This window comes from Chanos chanos, chromosome 2 (assembly GCF_902362185.1).
Source record: "Chanos chanos chromosome 2, fChaCha1.1, whole genome shotgun sequence".
Lineage (NCBI taxonomy): Eukaryota > Metazoa > Chordata > Actinopteri > Gonorynchiformes > Chanidae > Chanos > Chanos chanos.
The window spans coordinates 1,001,649-1,025,000 of record NC_044496.1 but is presented as its reverse complement, the minus strand read 5'-3'; the positions used below and the strand labels follow the sequence as shown (position 1 = coordinate 1,025,000).

At 43.2% G+C, this 23,352-nt stretch overlaps 1 protein-coding gene across 1 annotated transcript in view; it reads right to left on the bottom strand.

Annotated features, from left to right (window-relative positions):
- The window catches only part of pde8a (phosphodiesterase 8A), a 39,726-nt gene extending 20,753 nt beyond the window's left edge, over positions 1 to 18,973 (bottom strand). Inside the window, exon 1 of the mRNA XM_030764605.1 lies at positions 17,980 to 18,973. Coding sequence (XP_030620465.1) covers positions 17,980 to 18,141 — 162 coding nt within the window. The 5' untranslated portion in view covers positions 18,142 to 18,973. The remainder of the gene's footprint in view (positions 1 to 17,979) is intronic.
- Between the last annotated feature and the right edge of the window lie 4,379 nt (positions 18,974 to 23,352).

The following is a 23,352-nucleotide window of genomic DNA, read 5'->3' as shown; positions in this document are numbered from 1 at the left end:
TCCTTCTCTCTGTCTCCATGGCACACAGCTTATTAAACTCATTTTTAAATGGCTTGCTCTCAGAAGAAGGTTTTTCTGCCCTCTGGAAAACTCCAGAGATTCTGTCTAATTTCTAAGAATGGAACAGTTTGCCACCTGAATTTCACACAAACCAAAACATGTCCTGTCAGAGGAATTGTTTTTTCATCCAATAGGCCTAACTCTCGTGTGAAAATGTCGTTAATCTCAAAGCATCCATGCGGTGTGATTTTATGAGTTCATATGTTGAAGACGTACAAATATAACCACATAACCGTTTCTGTTTACGGAGGAAAACATGTCACTTCACTTCACACTTTAGTCACGGTGGGGGCCACAGCGAAAAACGCACAATCACACTGATTTTCATGAGCCTTTACCTTTAATGTTTAATGCCTTCAGCGTGGAGCAGACTCAAAACCAGTTCACATCACACATGCCATATGTACACAGACATTCATGCTGTAGCCAGCACACAGTTTGCTTATTACCAGTGTCTGTTTTTTATGTTTGTGTTTATATTTTGTAGAACTACGTGAAAAATGACAGTGTCTTTTCTTTGCGTGACGGCACAGCAAATCATTACTCCAATCATTACTACATATCTCCAATTTACCACTAACTTGGATCCACAAGGTAAAATGACAAATTACAATAATAAAAACAAAAAACTAAACACAATTCAATCTCTACACACCACACTTTAAACAGAGAAAGAGTTTTTCTTAAGACGTGTAAACAGATGCCAACTCTCTCTCTCTCTCACACACACACACACACACACACACACTGAGATGTACCATCAAGTCTGCTGTGGTCCTTAGATACCATTAATCTCAGAGATGTTAAACACAGTGGAAAAAGATGAGCTGGTGTTTGGGGCTTTGGTACTGGAGAGGGGTCTTCCTGTCCCAGGTGCAGTCATACAGGTAAACTCTGAGAGCTCAACACACTGACATTTATAAAGTATCCCCTGACAGGCTATGGGGCTGGTTATAACAATCCTTTTTAAAGGATGGTCTGACATATGATTGACAGAAGCTGCCTTGGTTGTGGTCAGGGCAGAGTTAGGCTCCTCCCTCCAGATCTGTCGTCAGACAAAGAGTGACTGCCATATCACCCTTAGTGACCATCAGCTCCGCCCACAAACTACAGCCTACATTCAGCATCCCTTTGAGAAAAACTGAAGAGTCTCCAAAGCAGGCAGCATTCCATACAGTGACCAGGGCTGCTGGCAGCGCTGCCACAGAGCGTAGGTGAGTCACTGCAGCCAAAAGTAGGCCATGAGAGCTCCACAGCCTGGATACGCAGCAGAAAATGCCAGAAAGAGAATCTGAGAAATGTGAGCGTACGCTGATCGAGGAGCAGAGCGACAGAGCGGAGATGAAATGGACACGCGCTGAAGACTCGTGTGCTGATTCAAACGGTTCATGTTCTGAAGGCATCAGAAGAAACTGTGATTTCTCCAACACATGAAAACATGATAATGGTTCTGTGTGCTGTAGGTAAGCAGATCTGTTAGTGTGTTACTCTGCTGCAGGAGTCCAACTGTCCTAACCCCTCTCCCTGAACTCCCCAAAACAACGCCACCCTGCAGACGCTCCCTGAACTCCCCAAAACAACGCCACCCTGCAGACGCTCCCTGAACTCCCCAAAACAACGCCACCCTGCAGACGCTCCCTGAACTCCCAAAAACAACGCCACCCTGCAGACGCTCCCTGAACTCCCCAAAACAACGCCACCCTGCAGACGCTCCCTGAACTCCCAAAAACAACGCCACCCTGCAGACGCTCCCTGAACTCCCCAAAACAACGCCACCCTGCAGACGCTCCCTGAACTCCCAAAAACAACGCCACCCTGCAGACGCTCCCTGAACTCCCCAAAACAACGCCACCCTGCAGACGCTCCCTGAACTCCCCAAAACAACGCCACCCTGCAGACGCTCCCTGAACTCCCCAAAACAACGCCACCCTGCAGACGCTCCCTGAACTCCCAAAAACAACGCCACCCTGCAGACGCTCCCTGAACTCCCAAAAACAACGCCACCCTGCAGACGCTCCCTGAACTCCCAAAAACAACGCCACCCTGCAGACGCTCCCTGAACTCCCCAAAACAACGCCACCCTGCAGACGCTCCCTGAACTCCCCAAAACAACGCCACCCTGCAGACGCTCCCTGAACTCCCAAAAACAACGCCACCCTGCAGACGCTCCCTGAACTCCCAAAAACAACGCCACCCTGCAGACGCTCCCTGAACTCCCAAAAACAACGCCACCCTGCAGACGCTCCCTGAACTCCCAAAAACAACGCCATCCTGCAGACACTCCCAAGGCTGTTAGTGTTTGGTCACCATCTTCACCTTTATGCTCAGTGAACTAAACTTAGAAAAAACCAAACAGTTTTACAGTAGTATGTTCCATTAGCAAATAATGACTTCAGTACAGCTCAAAGGAGGAAAAAGATTTTATGTGCAAACCATCAAATGAATATCGAGCAATGTATGTGTGGTTTTTTTGCTCCACATGCTATGTTACTGTACAGTATCATGAAGCATTCTAAAGAAATGGAATACTTAACCTGCAAAAAACTATATTCCTTCTGATAGCATACACGGATTAAAACACACACACACACACACCTATGACAAATATTCTCCCCATATGAGGGAGAGAAGTTCACAATGCTGAGAAAAACACATAGGCTGCATAAATATTCAGTTAAATTCCGCATAGAGAAATGTCTCAGAAATATTCATGTTTTAAACAGCTAAACCAACACCTCTGTTTTTATCAGGAGCTTTGTTACAGAACAGAGAGTTGACTGAAGGAACACTCTGACCTGCTGGAGTCTGCAGCTCTCGCTACATTAGATAAAAACACATACATGTGTATTGTGTTCCTGACACAGGAGTTGGGCCCATTGTGAAGACATTACATTACCCAACAGTGACTGGTGGAGCTCTTGCGAGTGTGAGTTTGTGGTGCTGGGCAACGTCAGACAGTTACGTTCACTCAATATGAATGTCATCAGACTCTAACAGTCCCGTCAGCTCTCACACACACACACACCGTGGCACCACCTCCAGCTACTGGCAGAGGAGCCTCTAACTGCAGCTCTGCTCTGCTCTGCTCTCCTCTGTTCTGCTCTCCTCTGCTCTGCTCTGCTCTGTTCTGTTCTGTTCTCCTCTGTTCTGCTCTGCTCTCCTCTGCTCTGCTCTGCTCTCCTCTGTTCTGTTCTGTTCTGTTCTGTTCTGTTCTGTTCTGCTCTGTTCTGCTCTGCTCTGCTCTGCTCTGCTCTGCTCTGCTCTCCTCTGTTCTGCTCTGTTCTCCTCTGCTCTCCTCTGCTCTGTTCTGTTCTGCTCTGCTCTCCTCTGTTCTGTTCTGTTCTGTTCTGCTCTGCTCTGTTCTGTTCTGTTCTGCTCTGTTGTACTCTGCTCTGTTCTGTTCTGTTCTGTTCTGTTCTGTTCTGTTCTGCTCTGCTCTCCTCTCCTCTGCTCTGCTCTGCTCTGCTCTCCTCTGTTCTGCTCTGTTCTCCTCTGCTCTCCTCTGCTCTGTTCTGTTCTGCTCTGTTCTGTTCTGCTCTGCTCTGTTCTGTTCTGTGTAGAGCGCAGCACTGACAGAGGCCTGCAGGGGAGCTGAGGCAGCGTGACGTCAGAGGAAAGGCAGTGTTCCCAGACGGCACACACACACACACACACACACACACACAGACATGCACGCGCCGCGCGCACACACACACACACACACACACACGGGACTGCAGTGTGTCACTTTACCAACAGCAACAGGGCTGACAGTCTCCTGAGTAGACCAGATCTTCCTTTCCAAACACATCTCAGAGATGCCAAATAAACCACGCTGGACAAACTACCACTGGCTACCACTTCACAAATCCAGGACACAGGAGCTGTGAGCTGTTTGGTTTATTGTCTTCCTGTAAATCTACTGAACTTACATGGTCTGCTAAACCCAGTCTGATAAACCATATGCTAACTCATGTTATGTTTGTGTGGGAGTGCATTGTCTTTTTGTATTTCTCTATATGATGTTTACTTACTCATATTATGTGACTGTGTTGTGTAAATGAGAAGCTTCTTTCATCATATGTTCAGATACATACTTGTTTCTCTTTTTTTTTTTTTTTTTTTTTAAATTAAATTAAACTGAAACAGTACCTGGGTTTAGCTGAAATGAATTCAGTGTTGAGGTGAAATGGAAGTCAGATTTGTGAGAAACAAGGCAGTGAGTGAGAGAGTGAGAGAGTGCAGTGGTTTGTGGGAAACGAGGCAGTGAGTGAGAGAGTGAGAGAGTGCAGTGGTTTGTGGGAAACAAGGCAGTGAGTGAGAGAGTGCAGTGGTTTGTGGGAAACGAAGCAGTGAGTGAGAGAGTGAGAGAGTGCAGTGGTTTGTGGGAAACAAGGCAGTGAGTGAGAGAGTGCAGTGGTTTGTGGGAAACAAGGCAGTGAGTGAGAGAGTGCAGTGAGAGTGCAGTGGTTTGTGGGAAACAAGGCAGTGAGTGAGAGAGTGAGAGAGTGCAGTGGTTTGTGGGAAACAAGGCAGTGAGTGAGAGAGTGCAGTGAGAGTGCAGTGGTTTGTGGGAAACAAGGCAGTGAGTGAGAGAGTGAGAGAGTGCAGTGGTTTGTGGGAAACGAGGCAGTGAGTGAGAGAGTGAGAGAGTGCAGTGGTTTGTGGGAAACGAGGCAGTGAGTGAGAGAGTGAGAGAGTGCAGTGGTTTGTGGGAAACGAGGCAGTGAGTGAGAGAGTGCAGTGGTTTGTGGGAAACGAGGCAGTGAGTGAGAGAGTGCAGTGGTTTGTGGGAAACAAGGCAGTGAGTGAGAGAGTGCAGTGGTTTGTGGGAAACGAGGCAGTGAGTGAGAGAGTGCAGTGGTTTGTGGGAAATGAGGCAGTGAGTGAGAGAGTGCAGTGGTTTGTGGGAAACGAGGCAGTGAGTGAGAGAGTGCAGTGGTTTGTGGGAAACAAGGCAGTGAGTGAGAGAGTGCAGTGGTTTGTGGGAAACGAGGCAGTGAGTGAGAGAGTGCAGTGGTTTGTGGGAAACGAGGCAGTGAGTGAGAGAGTGAGAGAGTGCAGTGGTTTGTGGGAAACGAGGCAGTGAGTGAGAGAGTGAGAGAGTGCAGTGGTTTGTGGGAAACGAGGCAGTGAGTGAGAGAGTGCAGTGGTTTGTGGGAAACGAGGCAGTGAGTGAGAGAGTGCAGTGAGAGTGGAGTCGCTGTAAGGAGCACTGAGTCATGTGACCACTGTTACACAACAGTCTCAGACTGGCCACTTTCAGCTGGACAACTGGACTCTCTCCCAGTTACACTGTCAGTCTCCACGTTACATGAACCCTCACACCAGCCCAGGGGAAAAAACAAACAAAACAAAACCCCCCAAAAACCCAGCAGGTCTTTCCAGAGTCTCACACAGTTCAAAACCCGTCACACTCACCAGAGCAGTCGTTTTCTACACATGGTCTTTCCCACTGTGAGCCTTCATTCATGTCTGGAGGAAAGGCTGGTGTCCACCCACATCAACCACAAAAAACAGAGTAACTAACGGGTAAATCAGCGATACTACAGAATGACATGTAAATAAAGTCCCCGCGGCTTCTCTGCTCTCTCCTCCAAGGTATTTTTGTCCTTATCCAGATTACACATCAATCCATCTTAATGCCGTGCCAATCCTAATCTGAAGGCTCAGAGGTCGCTGATGGACTCAGCTCCACTCTGCTGTCACACCACGGTTCTGCACATCCCAGAATTCCCACAACTCCCCTCCGCTCACATCACTACTGTCTCAGCCTGGACCTCCAGCAGAAGAGCTCCTTTAGAAACCACACATAACGGGAAACTGCCAGGCACTCCCTGAACACTAATGGCACCATAGACCAATCAGTATTCTGAAGACAGGCACTCCAAAACCCTGAACACTAATGGCACCATAGACCAATCAGTATTCTGAAGACAGGCACGCCAAAGACCTGAACACTAATGGCACCATAGACCAATCAGTATTCTGAAGACAGGCACGCCAAAACCCTGAACACTAATGGCACCATAGACCAATCAGTATTCTGAAGACAGGCACGCCAAAGACCTGAACACTAATGGCACCATAGACCAATCAGTATTCTGAAGACAGGCACTCCAAAACCCTGAACACTAATGGCACCATAGACCAATCAGTATTCTGAAGACAGGCACTCCAAAACCCTGAACACTAATGGCACCATAGACCAATCAGTATTCTGAAGACAGGCACTCCAAAACCCTGAACACTAATGGCACCATAGACCAATCAGTATTCTGAAGACAGGCACTCCAAAGACCTGAACACTAATGGCACCATAGACCAATCAGTATTCTGAAGACAGGCACGCCAAAGACCTGAACACTAATGGCACCATAGACCAATCAGTATTCTGAAGACAGGCACGCCAAAGACCTGAACACTAATGGCACCATAGACCAATCAGCATTCTGAAGACAGGCACTCCAAAACCCTGAACACTAATGGCACCATAGACCAATCAGTATTCTGAAGACAGGCACTCCAAAACCCTGAACACTAATGGCACCATAGACCAATCAGTATTCTGAAGACAGGCACTCCAAAACCCTGAACACTAATGGCACCATAGACCAATCAGTATTCTGAAGACAGGCACTCCAAAGACCTGAACACTAATGGCACCATAGACCAATCAGTATTCTGAAGACAGGCACGCCAAAGACCTGAACACTAATGGCACCATAGACCAATCAGTATTCTGAAGACAGGCACGCCAAAGACCTGAACACTAATGGCACCATAGACCAATCAGCATTCTGAAGACAGGCACTCCAAAACCCTGAACACTAATGGCACCATAGACCAATCAGTATTCTGAAGACAGGCACTCCAAAGACCTGAACACTAATGGCACCATAGACCAATCAGTATTCTGAAGACAGGCACTCCAAAACCCTGAACACTAATGGCACCATAGACCAATCAGTATTCTGAAGACAGGCACGCCAAAGACCTGAACACTAATGGCACCATAGACCAATCAGTATTCTGAAGACAGGCACTCCAAAACCCTGAACACTAATGGCACCATAGACCAATCAGTATTCTGAAGACAGGCACTCCAAAACCCTGAACACTAATGGCACCATAGACCAATCAGTATTCTGAAGACAGGCACGCCAAAGACCTGAACACTAATGGCACCATAGACCAATCAGTATTCTGAAGACAGGCACTCCAAAACCCTGAACACTAATGGCACCATAGACCAATCAGTATTCTGAAGACAGGCACTCCAAAACCCTGAACACTAATGGCACCATAGACCAATCAGTATTCTGAAGACAGACACTCCAAAGACCTGAACACTAATGGCACCATAGACCAATCAGTATTCTGAAGACAGGCACTCCAAAGACCTGAACACTAATGGCACCATAGACCAATCAGTATTCTGAAGACAGGCACTCCAAAACCCTGAACACTAATGGCACCATAGACCAATCAGTATTCTGAAGACAGGCACGCCAAAGACCTGAACACTAATGGCACCATAGACCAATCAGTATTCTGAAGACAGGCACTCCAAAACCCTGAACACTAATGGCACCATAGACCAATCAGTATTCTGAAGACAGGCACGCCAAAGACCTGAACACTAATGGCACCATAGACCAATCAGTATTCTGAAGACAGGCACTCCAAAACCCTGAACACTAATGGCACCATAGACCAATCAGTATTCTGAAGACAGACACTCCAAAGACCTGAACACTAATGGCACCATAGACCAATCAGTATTCTGAAGACAGGCACTCCAAAGACCTGAACACTAATGGCACCATAGACCAATCAGTATTCTGAAGACAGACACTCCAAAGACCTGAACACTAATGGCACCATAGACCAATCAGTATTCTGAAGACAGGCACTCCAAAGACCTGAACACTAATGGCACCATAGACCAATCAGTATTCTGAAGACAGGCACTCCAAAACCCTGAACACTAATGGCACCATAGACCAATCAGTATTCTGAAGACAGGCACTGCATCTCCAGCAGGGCTTTGGCTGGAACCTGTCATTTGCTGTCCTCTCATATCTGCACCACGTTTCTCTTTCATCAGTCCACTCCTACCGTAAAGTCAACACCAGTGTGTCCTCAATCCGATACTGTGTTATGTTTCTTCATGACCACTGATTACAAACACGACTTACAAATTCACACCATGGTTTTGATTATGAAATGCATTATATCTGATCAATAACTGAACCATTAAAAATGATGAAATACATTCTAATAGATAATTGATTATTATCCAGTTCTGTCTTTCTATCTTTCACATGAACTGTGACGAAATGAAGAGTATTCAAATCTTTCACGTACACTGATTTCTCTAAACTACCTGCCAGGAGTCCAGCACTGATACACTTACTGGTGTCAGTGTTTATGACATATGTTCACTTCATTCATGTGCATACACTGAAAACATACTGTGCAATTGTAAACATACACTTGTCATAGTTTTGTTAGAGAGAATAATGCAGTTTCTGGTTTGGCTTGACACATCACTTGTACTGTAAAACACTGTACACTGTAAAGCCAGTCTGTTCTGATTTAGAACACTGTAAAAAACAGTCTGCTCTGATTTAGAACACTGTAAAAAACAGTCTGCTCTGATTTAGAACACTGTAAAACAGTCTGTTCTGATTTAGAACACTGTAACAAACAGTCTGTTCTGATTTAGAGCACTGTAAAAAACAGTCTGTTCTGATTTAGAACACTGTAAAGCCAGTCTGCTCTGATTTAGAACACTGTAACAAACAGTCTGTTCTGATTTAGAGCACTGTAAAAAACAGTCTGTTCTGATTTAGAACACTGTAAAAAACAGTCTGTTCTGATTTAGAACACTGTAAAACAGTCTGTTCTGATTTAGAACACTGTAAAACAGTCTGCTCTGATTTAGAACACTGTAAAACAGGTCTGTTCTGATTTAGAGCACTGTAAAAAACAGTCTGTTCTGATTTAGAGCACTGTAAAAAACAGTCTGTTCTGATTTAGAACACTGTAAAAAACAGTCTGTTCTGATTTAGAGCACTGTAAAAAACAGTCTGTTCTGATTTAGAACACTGTAAAAAACAGTCTGTTCTGATTTAGAACACTGTAAAACAGTCTGTTCTGATTTAGAACACTGTAAAACAGGTCTGTTCTGATTTAGAACACTGTAAAAAACAGTCTGTTCTGATTTAGAACACTGTAAAAAACAGTCTGTTCTGATTTAGAACACTGTAAAACAGTCTGTTCTGATTTAGAACACTGTAAAACAGGTCTGTTCTGATTTAGAACACTGTAAAAAACAGTCTGTTCTGATTTAGAACACTGTAAAAAACAGTCTGTTCTGATTTAGAGCACTGTAAAAAACAGTCTGTTCTGATTTAGAACACTGTAAAAAACAGTCTGTTCTGATTTAGAACACTGTAAAGCCAGTCTGCTCTGATTTAGAACACTGTAACAAACAGTCTGTTCTGATTTAGAACACTGTAAAAAACAGTCTGTTCTGATTTAGAACACTGTAAAAAACAGTCTGTTCTGATTTAGAACACTGTAAAACAGTCTGTTCTGATTTAGAACACTGTAAAACAGGTCTGTTCTGATTTAGAGCACTGTAAAACCAGTCTGCTCTCTCTCTCCCTCTGTCTCTCTCTCTTTCTCTCTCTCTCTTCTAAAGCAGTATTGAAACACCACCTTAAACAGAGTGAATCAGTGTGCCGTGGTCCCTGCATCATAAGGCCAAGGCAAACTTCACTAGGCCACCCACTGAGGTCTCCACTTATCACACAGCCATGCAGCACACTGCATCTACTGACTTTTTCAACACACAGCGTCGGGAAAACGAACTATATCACACACCAACCTGAGAACAACACTAACTGAATGGGAAAACCACATGACTGATTAGAATGATAATCTGTTTCAATATACATTAACCGCTTTCGTTTATATGTAAAATTCATCAAAACTGTAAAAAACAAAAAAACAAGAACAAAAAAACAACAATTTATGTTCAATCTATTATTTAGTCATTTTGTATTTATTTAAAAATTAACCTAATGTTAACTTAAGAAAAGAGTTGAGAACATAATTTAATAATAATGAATAAAATAATAATTTAATAAAATGTCAGTTTGTGGGGACCAAATCAAAACCAGAACCAAAAAAAAAAAGAGGTATCAAAGTGCAAGTGTCTGGAACCAGAACCAGAACCAAAAAAGAGGTATCAAAGTGCCTGTGTCTATGAACCAGAACCAAAAAAAGAGGTATGAAAGTACCTGTGTCTGTGCTGAGAAGACACAAACTCAAAGAAGACACCAAACAGTGAGACGAAAATAAAATTCAGGGCTCAAAAACCACCTGTGCATGTCTTGGTGTGTGTGTGTGTGTGTGTGCGTGTGTTAGTGTGTGTGTGTGTGTGAGTGAGCGAGTGTGCGTGTGTTAGTGTGTGTGTGTACGTGTGTTAGTATGTGTGTGTGTGTGTGAGCGAGTGTACGTGTGTTAGTGTGTGTGTGTGAGTGAGTGAGCGAGTGCGTGTGTGTGTGTGTGTGTGTGTGCGTGTGTGAGCGAGTGTGCGTGTGTTAGTGTGTGTGTGTGAGCGAGTGTGTGTGTGTTAGTGTGTGAGCGAGTGTGCGTGTGTTAGTGTGTGTGTGTGTGTGAGAGCGAGTGTGCGTGTGTTAGTGTGTGTGTGTGTGTGTGTGTGAGCGAGTGTGCATGTGTTAGTGTGTGTGTGTGTGTGTGCGTGTGTGAGCGAGTGTGTGTGTGTTAGTGTGTGTGTGTGTGTGTGAGCGAGTGAGCGTGTGTTAGTGTGTGTGTGTGAGCGAGTGTGTGTGAGTGAAAGATGACCCACTCTGAAGCTGAGCTGGTGCCGGTCAGATAGTGTAGTCTTGTGTGTGTGTGTGTGTGCATGTGCCTGTGTGTGTGTGTGTGTGTGTTAGTGTGTGTGTGTTAGGGTCAGATAGTGTAGTCTTGTGCAGCCTTGTTCTGAAGTGAGACTGTTTTCCAATCACATGGCGTCTCATGATTAAAACTCTCTAACCTTGAGGGAGAAGCACAAGTATCTGGATCCTGCCTTATTTGTGACGACTATTTCAACAACAGTGGGAAGGTTTGTTCCTAAAGTACCTTAGCCGACACTTTGAGTGAACCAACATTTTGAAGAAGTTTAAAAAAAAAGGGTTGCCTCAATGTTTCATTATACTCAAGTATCACATTACTTCGCCCTGATATACAGACACCCTCGCCAGCAAAAAAAAAAAGAAAAAAATATAGATAAAATATAAAAAAATATTTTTAAAAATCGCCACTGAACAAAAGAATTAATTTTGGAGCTTCAGGGTCTGCTCGCTGCGACAGACTGGTGACCTGTCCAGGGTGTTTCCCCACCTTTCGCCCGGTGAACACTGGGATAGGCTCCAGCAACCTCCACGACCCTAATTAGGATAAGCGGCTTAGAAAATGAATGAATGAACAGTTCGCTCATGAGCGTAGCCGTCTGTGCGCTGCGGCAGAATGCTAGCGGAACGCGGCCAGGGAGAGCGCGCAGGTCAGGGTCAGGGTCATGGCCAGGGGTCAGGGGTCAGGGACACAGCTCTACGCAAGGCTAAACACATGTAAAAACGTCACCTGAACGACAACACACAGAGGTTTGAGAGACGGCCCCCGCTGGAGAAGGCTCAGAGGCGACGACCGAACCTGTTTAAGGCCAGTAATTGGTTTGAACCTTCGCGGGTAACCAAACTAACTAACCCCGCTAACGGTCTCCGGTCGCTATTGGGCTTGTTCTTTCATAAACTCACACTGCGCGTTTGCGTCCTTCAGCCTGTGTGGCGGCCGAGATAAAGAGCGGAGGATGACAGGGCAAAACGGCAGGCGGTCTGTCAGAACACAGACAGCCCAGCCTGATAGGCTGCGGCAGGAAGAGGAACTAAGCCATGGTTAATGCGACTGCCGTCTTCTTGTTAATGATGTTGTTGTCGTCATTGCGGTGGTGTGGGTTTTTTGTTGTTGTTGTTTTATGTTGGGGGCAGCGCTTTTTTTTTTCTTCAGTGAGCTGTCTTTATAGGCTTTCGTGTTTGTTTTGAGAATTTAAGATTAAAAGAATTTGTTCAAGTTTTAAGACTGGACTGGAAAATATTTGTCCTTTATGCGTTCTCCATGGTAAAGACTGATTAAGGATGTGAAAAAACAATAACTTGAACTAATCCTTAAATAGCTGACAATTAAGACAGCTCATGAAAACGATGTGAGTTTTCGAGAGAGAGAGAGTACGGCCTATATGCACGTGCATGTAGTGTTGTGGGTCATGTCTCCCATGTGGCACTGAGGTCAGACTCAGAACAAATTAACCCTAAAGAGACGGAACTGTTTTCATATCTGCCATAGCTTCCAGTTATACATAATCAGCATTGATACAAGAGAAGACAAACTTTTCAAACCATTTAGGCATTACAGCGAATGATGTGGTGAGAGCTAGAGTGAAATGTCAGATGCGATACGTTAAGAGCACAACTGATAGGAGACAGATTACTGAGCACGATGAAATTACAAAAACAGAGGGGAGAGAGAGAATGGGAGAACGAAAGAAAGAACAAAAGAAGAAATGAAATAAAGAAAGAGTGTGTGTTCGCCAGTTGATAGGGTTACACAGTCTGTCTCGGTCCTCTCCTGCAGCCTGGACAACCCTGACACAGTGGATGAATTCATCACACAGCTCTGCCTTTACCCCCCTCTGCAAGAAACCAGTCAATGACTCTCCACTCAGACTCAAACCCACCCGGCCGTCAGCGGGGCCTGACCGGCACACTGACGCAGGCCCCGCAGGGCAGGCAGAGGAAACAGAGAAAGAAAAAAAAAATCCTAAAACACTGGCGACAAACACAGAGGTCATATCTGAGTCTCATCGCCAAAAAACAATGAAAATGTCTGAGATGGACTCTAATTTAACACAGACCGAACTGTTTAGCAGCACAAAATTAAAAGGAAATTTACAAAAAATGTATTAAAACAGAGATATTGGAAAAGATGAATATTTACTTTCGGTTGGTGTCCAAAATAAACCAGAGGAGACGGGAGGGAAGCTTTAAGCCAAGGTTAAACCCACAGACTGTCCCTATATCAGACTGGGTATAGCAGGAGGAATGTACTGGAACAGACTAAGAAAACCATCACCTGACCTTGTACTTGACTCTTATCAGGGGCAGTCCAGCCCAGATGGTGCTGTGCCCTTCACATGGTTCTTTAAACTTTTCACACGGTTCTTTAAACTTTTCACACGGTTCTTTAAACTTTTCAGGCTCTTCCCATTTCATTTTGCTTCATAAGGAGCCAATTAAACACATAAAGTGTTGTTTTTCACATCACTACAAACACCTGTCTGAGGAAACAACACAAAGTTCCAGTTAGAAAACTTTTTGACCGTCAGTTAGGCGTTCTCTGTCACGGGGCACGAAGCATAGACCAGAACAATCATAGCCAATGATTTTTAATCATTTTAACTCCCTTCAAAATTAGTAACAGCCTTGATAAAAACAAATTAGCAAAGACAGCAATATTCAAAGACAAAAACACAGATATGAGGCCATCTTTATACACTCTCACACCTGTCATGCCTCATATGAACACGTGTTCAAAAGGGGAAAAAAAAATCACTTCTCAAATAACATTATTTCACAAAAATTATATGAGTCAGAAATACTGACACCCCTAATTATTATGAATCCAACAAATATACATCTGAATTAACCAGTGAACAAGTTTATCTGTGTTCAGTGAATTTTGACCTCTCCGAACTCACCGGAGGACAAAGAAAAAAAATCTGTTTGTCATCTGTCTCCATGGAGACATAACTCTCATGTAAAAAAACATACAGATATTTATCAGAAGAAATGGTGACAAAAATGAATGAGAGGATGAAACCATTAAGATCACGTCTTTATACCAGTAACTGAGGTACTGTGCGAGGGTTTGACCTGCCAGGGAGAGAAGGAGGTCACTCTTACCTCCATGTCCAGTCATCCAGGAGGGTTAGGAGGACAAACACCACAGCAGAGGACCAGCAAAACTGATCGCATCTTGCAGAAACAAAACTTCATTCACACAATCAGACGCTACCTCACCAAAAGGACCGTTAGAAGGTTTTCCAGTGTCAGTCGAAGGCAAAAAACCCAAATGCCAATGGGCTTAAACAACACTCACTTGGCCCCATAGAACTGCAACCTTTTTGGGAACCTAGTGGAGATGGCAAGAGGAGGCCTTACACTGGACCGCCTGGCTCCACACAAACACACACACACACACAGGCAGTGGTGTTTGTGTCTGTTATTATGCTTCTCCGGAGAGAACACCACACAGTGCTAGAGAGTCACTCTGGATCTGCTTCTTCATTAACTCTTTTCTTCTTCCGGTGGAATCAGAGACGTCTGATCTTCCCAACACACCTGGTTTCTGCAGCTAGAAAGCTGAGCCTTCATCAGATCTTTCATCAAACTAACAGAAATAAATCATTCCAAACGCCAAGTGGCTTTTTCAGAAACAGAACAATTTCAACACAGCTCCAATAAACCATTAAACTGGATGAGTGGAGACTAATGTATTGTTTTACTGTGGCTAACTCAGCCTAGAGCCTGTAATGTGGGCTGAAATGAAGAGCCATCTAAGGAGTCGGTATACACAAATATTCTCACGTGTATTCTCTATGAAGAGACGGTTTAAGATCTTCAGCTAGCCCATTCACACATATCATCATGACATAACAGAGAATCGCTTTGTCATCCTTACACAAGTCCTAAAAACAGGGGTATGAATATATTTGACTTTTCTGGAAATATATTTATAACATATTATTCTGGATGGGTTCACTGGGTCACTACATGCACGCTAAGATTTTTTTCCAAAAACTTAAGACGGAAACATCTGAGTTCAGATTCACTGTCATGTGACCCGGGTGCTCTTGCCTGCTTATTTTATTAAAAGATGTGAATTTAAAGAACCATATACACACACGTACACGACATTATCAGGGTTTATAACCTCAGCATCGTTTGCCTTCATCCACGGATGACCCTTAAGGAATTCATGCAGTTGGAGTTTGGCATAAAGATGAAATTGCTGTTTAAGTTTGATGGAAGAACTGTAAAATAAAACTATAATTGGGAAAAGGACAGAGGAGGGGGACGAACTGCCACGGCACTGTTCTCTCACTGTAAGAAACAAGCTCTGGTCAGCAGTAAAAACAGACTTTGGAAAAGACGAAAAAATAAAGTTCCTACTGTCCTTTGGCCACAATGAATGAAACAATGTTGGATCACACGGAATTTTATTATTAGCCTGATTCTTTTTAAGCTTAAAATCCTGTGTCGTCTGTCGCAATATGTACTGACAAATGCATCAAAATTTTTCAGTCTTGTATTTTTACCTAATGATTAAAAATGCTTTTCATCCAGCCATGAAAATGACACTTCACAGTATATAACTGAAAACTGACTGTGCTACTAAATGTAACCTCATATACAGTAAGGCGTGTGTGTGTGTGTGTGCACATCACTGTGTGTGTGTGTGTGTGTGTGTGTGTATATCTAAAAAAAAAAATTCTATCTGATTATGGTCACAATATTTTAACATTATTTTCATTCTTTCTGCAACTAATTTCTCACCGTATGGTTTACAATGAGGTGTACGACATTGTAACCGTTTACACTCTACACTGAGTGAGGAAACCTGCCGTGAGGTGGATGTGAACGCGTCAGGGAGAGCGGACACTGGCTGATGCCGGCTCATGGCCGTTAAGAGAGGGAAAATTCCGTGGCTTCTCTCTCATAACTTTGATATTTATCAGATACTATCTTATGTCTCACCCACACATCTTCTTCCCCAGCCAAACACTGTACATTTTCCACCACATCACATCCCATCCATTTCAAATCACATCACATCCGTTTCACATCACATCACATCAATTTCACATCACATCAGTTTCACATCACATCCCACATCACATCCATTTCACATCACATCACATCCATTTCACATGTTCACCAGGACTGTTTTATCAGCACCAGTGCCAAAGAGGAGGTATGTGTGTTTAAAATGATTACACTTGTGTGTGAGCATCATTTTTCTACAAATCTGCAGCAGATGGATGGACGGCAGAAACCAAACGCATCAAATTTCCACCTAAGAGAGAACAGGAGTCATGCAGGAGAATCAAGGGGGGTCAGCTCTGAAACTCTCAAAACCCCAAATACAAGCAATGCTCCTGAAAGTACCGCCTTCACCTAATCAGCCTGGCTGTTCCCGTACCTGAAAATCATTCACCTGTATTACCATAAAATACAGTGTATTTTGAAGTGCAGCTTAGCATCTTCACAGTCTCCAACAAAAGGTAAAACATCACAGGTGAAAAAATGGATCAGCCATTCGTAGCCATGCTTTCATCACACACACACACACACACACACACACACACACAGCGCACGCACACGCATACACACAGCAGACAGGCAGTCATGAGTGTAGATGTAGCTTGGGTCTTTAAATGTTTCGTTTCAGCCACTAAAAGTGAACTTCCAACGTATGAACGCATGCCCGCAGGCAAACTCAATCACAGGACCTACACATCACAGGATCGACTGGTCACTGCCCGGTACAGATCACCACTCACCACTGGCATGAACAAACAGAGCCTTATCAAAAAATTCATTACAAACAAATGCAATCATCCTCCAAACCAGCCATCACCCCCACTCTTTCATTTACATTTACAACAGCTGATCCGTGGACCTTTTCGTCTTTTAACCAACGATGTTGTTAAAGAAGTGAAGGGCTTTTGTCTTTCATCGCACCAACGACACACCACTTGTCTGTAGGAACACCACATGTGAAAAGAATCTGAAATTGTCCATCACGAAAATTTAAACTGTGAAATATTGTAAAATCAGGGACGTGCATAACGTCCAGATGCGACACTGAAACCATCTAGAACTGGTGTTTCTTCTTTGAGAATTTCGGCAAAATGAAAATCCGTCAAAACTGTGCTCGTTAGCGTGTGTCACAGGACCACAGGCTGTAGGCCTGACAAACGGTGCATTTGGAGAATCAGTCTACACATTAAAAGGTTCAAAACTTAAATCAATTCTACTACAGTAGGCCTGTTCCACTAAGTAAAAGCTACAGCGAGCTTAATGACACTGTTGTGTCAGTTGAAATTAAGCAGCCAACTCTACTCTACGGCTACCATTCATGTCAAAACACTTCATTCCCTGACATAGCGCAAAAAAACGACCTCGGCGACACAGTGCGCGAATACAAGAGCAGTACGGTCACTGGCCTCCTGTTTTGGAAACACGCACCCCCTCTCCACAAGTGGCGTCCTGTCAACCAACTAGTCTGGCCACTATCTGACAGCAAGCGAGACTTAAGACAAGTTCAACAATATCCATGTCTAATTAGATAACCGCTTTACGACACAGCTTTATGAACGTGCTTTTTAGCTGGGTGGGGGGTGTCTGGGGGGAGCCATATTGCACGCCATGTATTGGAAATAATCTGAGAAGACTATAAAATCCTCACCTAACAGCAAATTTAGTCCCACCCAAATTAAAGAGTGGCAAATGAAAAACCGAGAACTAAAAAAAAAGAGAGAGAGAGAGAGAGAGAGAGAGAGAGAGAGAGAAAGGGTGGTGTGATTATGGGTGACCTACATGACTAGCACTGAGTTAGTCATCCAGTTCCAACACTGAGAATGAAAGTGCCACAAATGATGGTTTTATGACTTCCAATAAAACTGGCATACGTATACACAGATACACATAGACTCTCTCCCTCTTACACTCACTCACTCACTCACTCTCACTCACTCACTCACTCTCCCTCTCCCTGCTGAGAGGGCTGTGTTGCAGTTCTCACCTTGTAACTAGACGGTTTAATTGGTAATCCTGAGGCTGGATTTCCTGGCTGTTGAGATTGCTGAGTGGTGTTGGTCTGCTGAGGCGAGTGCGAATCCTCCGACTCTTTTCCACTATGATAGACCACTCTATCAGAGATATGAATGCTTGAAGCGCAGCCCATACTTCAACGCCACTTCAGCCTCCTTCTTTTGCTTAAGTACTCTGTGTGTGTGTGCCCCTGGAATATTCCGTGTCCTCTCGATATCTTCTTTTTCTTTTTCTCTCTCTTTTTTTTTAATCTTAATGTAAAACGTTCGCTCCTGTTTCCCTCACTGAGGCTATGAATAATATATCTTCCTTCCCCCCACCCCCCAACCAGGAAACAGATTTCCTCTCTGTCTTTTACATGAAGAAAATTACATATATCTTTTCAAAGCGGCGTTTTTTCCTTGTCAACATGAATCCCGTTATACTTCAATTCGATTGCCTAATTCCATACGGGATTTATCGTCTCCTCACGCTCCCTCCTTCGTACCACATCGTCACAGACTCGTTTTTAACTTTACTCATTCCACGAGAATATCAGTCCTCCTCGATTTAGGCGACAGTTTTATCCATTTTATCTTGCCTTTGGGTATTGCCGCCTTCCCCACCCAAAAACATCCAATTTAGTGGGATGTCCTCTTCTCCTTTAACAATCTGGTTACCCACTTAAATTCAAGACATTAGGCACAAACCGGTTCTCAGGACAGTTAGCTCCACTTCGCAGCCATTCATCATCAACAGGCTAAAACATTCGAAAAGCATCGTATTCCTCTTGACAGTCGTTCCGAATTGAAGACTCCGTGCAAAACATTCCAATCAAACATTCCATTTATCTGCCAAAAAAGACCATTACAAAACTAGAAATCTTAGCGCACAGGCTTCAATCGGATATCCATTTCAGAACTGAAACAACACAACCTCAACAAGAAAAGCGTTTAGAATGGGCAGCAGAGAACCAAAGGCCCACGAATTTCCCTCTTTCAGAAAAAAAAGATGTAAGGGCAGTCAAATTATCTGTGGTACCACCTCTGGATAATACAATCGTACAAAAACAAAACGAATCCCCGGTCCTAAGTTTCGCGTTTCAAAAATAAAGGCTTGCATTTGTCATATATAAAGGTAGAGGCAGAAATTAGCCTCATAATGGTGTTTTCTGTCAGTCTTTCTCTGCCTTTCCAACGTTTGCCCTTCCAATTCTTCGGCACTGCTTGACAGCAGCAGATCCAATAAAAGCACCCGCAAGGATTGACCTACAGCCTTTACTGACGTTAATGCAAATGAGTCGAACTGAGCTAATCAGAGACAGCTTGCCAACAGCTGGGCGGAGCCTTCTTTTCAGAGGGAACTTTGAAATCGAGCCGCTCAGTGTAGAAGCGGTCTACACATATTCGACTCATTTATTTACATAATACGGCTTCGAATGGCATCTATTTAAATCACGCGATGTGTTTACAGTAAATGTTCTGCATAGAAGAGTATGAGCCTTTATTTATGCTCTGGAGAGCGATGAAGTGCTGGGAAACTATTCTGTTGATGAAGAAAAAATAATTATTATTGTTATAGTGTTACAATTTACACCAGTCTTGCTGTTGTTTCAAATCTATTTTATTTTATTGAAATCTGCAATTCACTCCAATTACTATTCCACATGAGAGGTGGTTCCCATGTCTGTACACAGTTTTAATTTGGATGCAGAAAGGTTTGAAGGTGTATTTCAGATAACGGGTTTGAGTAACAAAAAGTGGATACAGGAAAAGCTTTGTGTGAGGGATAGCTGTAGGGTGTGTGCAGTGAATGTGGACTCTATGAATATGCAGTTTGCCTGACTCTTTGTGTAATCAGATGAGACATCACTAGGGCAATGAAGACACAAAAGGCTATCACTGGTCATGAAGCACTGAGTTTGGATTCAATAGATCACATGACACTGCAAGGTAAGTGCTCCTGTACACTATTGTCACTGGATGTTTCCACTCTGCAAAACTGCACCAAATTCATTAATTAAATGAATTACATTGATTTCAATTTTAATTGTATAGCGTTTTTTTCTGTAAACATTGTCAGAAACATGTGAACAAGGCTAAGACAACAGTGGCAGGAAAAAACTCCTTTTGGCTGAAATAGAGAGAACATTGCTCAGAGGAACCAAGACTCACAGGGGGGGAAGCCATCTTCCTCTGGTTGACACTGAGGTATTGGAGTGAGGGTCCTGTCCTGGGGGCCCATGGACCTGCTGGTTTTGTTTTGACCTCTTAATTACACGCTGATACCCCTGCATCAGAGAAGAGGTCTTTACTACAGATGTCTTTACAGACATTCACTGCCATTGTATATGTGTATGTACGTACTATATAATCCTGGGGGGTATTCCAGAAAGTGGGTTTAGTGTAAGTAGTAAAACTCCTAATAGAAGAGTCGTATGGTTTTGTTTTGCGAGGAGAATGAAGCCATAGGGCTCGTCTATTAGGAGGTTCACTACTTACACTGAATTTACTGACTCGATTTCTGGAATACCCCCTTCTGTTGTGTCTTTTCAAAGTTTCCATATCTGGTGTGTAAGTCTAATTTTAATAATTTGATGCTGAAGTCAAGGTTGTCTGTATAACACTGTTACTATATTCTTTCAGATTGTGCTTGCATCAGTTCTTCAGAAATGTGCAATATGAAATTTATTATGATATAAAAACAATGTTCATATGAGACACAACTGATATTTGTCATTTTATTGTCACATAAAGCACCAGGCCAGTGATTGTATGATGACCGGTATGGTCAGTGTAGTTAGCTTAGCTGCACTGAACAAACACAAAGACAGAACTTCAAACTAGCATGTGCTGTGTTGCTGTATAATTAGGCTGCCAGCTGAGACTGTGTAAAAAAAAGTCTACAGATTCAACCAAACAGCAGAAAAAAACTCCATCACGTTTCCTCAAAATGTTTACAGTGCATCGCAGAAGCAAAAAGAATACTGTAAAAACTCTGAGCTCTTTTATTTCACAAAAAACCAACCAAAACATGTTCAATTTAAAAGGTGTAAATTTAATATAAAATAATCATTACAGATGACACAGTCGATGGATTAAATACACTTGTGTTCAGTCCCTTTGAATGATTTTTGTTAATAGTTGATCTGGAGACACAGAGTGCCCAGTGGACACTGTCTGAAGCCCTCTTAACCCTGCCCAGTGCCAGCACACGGTCACATGGTCACACCCTCTCTCCTAAGAGTCTTCACTTCACATCTCAGACTATTTACATTTAGTCATTCTGTTGGAATCCAGGTCTAAACATTTGGGTTTGTTTGTTTGTTTGTTTACTTTTCTTAGACCAGGCCCAAGAGAGTGTTGTAGTTTGTGGCCATTAATAAATGGTACTTTCTAAACATTGCAGCAGATTTCAGTCAAGACTGTGACCGGTGACACTGCACTGTGTTAAACAAGTTGACTCAGACTAAACTCCGGTAGTCAAACTAGGGGAAAAGTGCTAACAAAAGTGGTTCTGCCTGGACATGCAGACAAGACCTGCTGGGCTCAAGAGATTTCTAATAATTCTACTGAACTGAATCCATTCAAAGGCAATGTAACGAAACTGAACAATATATGACGAATAGAATCATCCGTACCCTGTGACCTGCCCGACTCCAGGCCCTCACAGTTACATCGTTCCTCCTGTCTGGGGTAGCAACAGTGGAGAATGTCGTCGATTATGACATACAACTGTTTTTGAGAGAACAGTTTATTCGGGTGATGTACAAGCATTTGACCTGATCATTTAATCAGACAAACACAAACTACCACCCCAAAGAGTGGCAGTTGTTGGGCCTCTCCTATACCAAACATGTACATCAGAGTTGGAGAAAGACTGAAAGGAGAAACTTCTTAAAAGTAAAGGTGAGTGGGAGGGCGACACCTACATACGTCATTAAGGTCAACAGAGCAGACTGTGGGATGATGGGCACTGAGACCCTCAGCACACAGAAACCAAATGAAACCAAAATAACAATATCCCAAAACCAAATGAAACCAAACAAAACAACATGAAAAACACAAGCAGATATTAATGAATGAGTCCTGTGAGCTACTTTCACTAAAACAGCAAAAATAAATAAATACATTTCAAAAAGGGAAAGAAACAGTCGGGCTGTACATGAGTTCTGTTCGCCAGTCTCTGCTCTTCTCACACTGTTAAAGTAACTCAGCTCTCGAGTCTATTCGCTCTGTTTTATGGAACAGGATGGCACTGTCCGCTCTGTTTTATAGAGCAGGATAGCACTGTCCGCTCTGTTTTATAGAACAGGATAGCACTGTCTGGTCTGTAGTATGGTAGATACATTTGAGTATGGCAGATACTAGGTTTTGTATCTCTCCCTTATAAGACGATCCGATACGTATCTAGATACATGGGCTACGATACGACTCGGGGAATAGGGAACGGTTCGGTGCGATTTGATGCGGCGTGATGTAATCTGATACAGTTCTTAACATTTGTTTAATGTAAACATTCATTTTCCACTATGACTTAAAATAAGCCAATTCTATAAAAGCGGCATTGCTTACCTTCGAATAGATATATTTCATAAACGAGGGAATCCTACGTATTTTTGTTACTTTATGGCACGGGGGGGAAATGGAAGACAGACCATTTCAGAATTACATGTCATTGTGTTTATTAATTGTCCAACAGACACAGATAAAGAAGACTTACTATATGAACAAACATTTTAAGTCCTTGGCAATAAAACGGGATAAATGCCATGGTTACCTTAGACCTCGCCAAATTGTGGCTAGACAAAGTGTGTCCGTGTCTTTAAATTGTGCGTTCTTGCTTTTGCTAGCTGTACTAGCATCCATAGACCCTCATCGTCCGCATAGGTTTCACCATGCCGTGTCACCAGGTGAGTTGTAAGGTTTATCGTGCTACCGCTGTATTTAATCGCTGCTCTGCAGAACTTACAAATGACAAGACTTTTGTTCAATATTCCTTTCTTCTTATAAAATCCAAATGTCCTTCCAAACTTTAGATTTTAAATTTGATGTAAACTGTGTCACCTGTGTTGTTCTTGTTTTTACCTCGCAGCAACGTTACTCTCGTAATAGGTAAACGGTGAAGGCGAGACGCTGTGCAGATTTATTAGAGAACGAGAGGCGGTCATTATTATTTTCAAAGGAACATGACTTGTAACGTTAGATCGGTGAGTCTAATCAGTGAGCAGCTAAACACTAATGTAGAATTAGCAGCAAAGCTTCAGTCATCCGATTTGTAACTTTAGAATCGGGCCATCGACCGGTTCATGGTACATACATGATCCAACCAGGGGTCCGCGTATCGATGTAGTTGCATCTTTAAC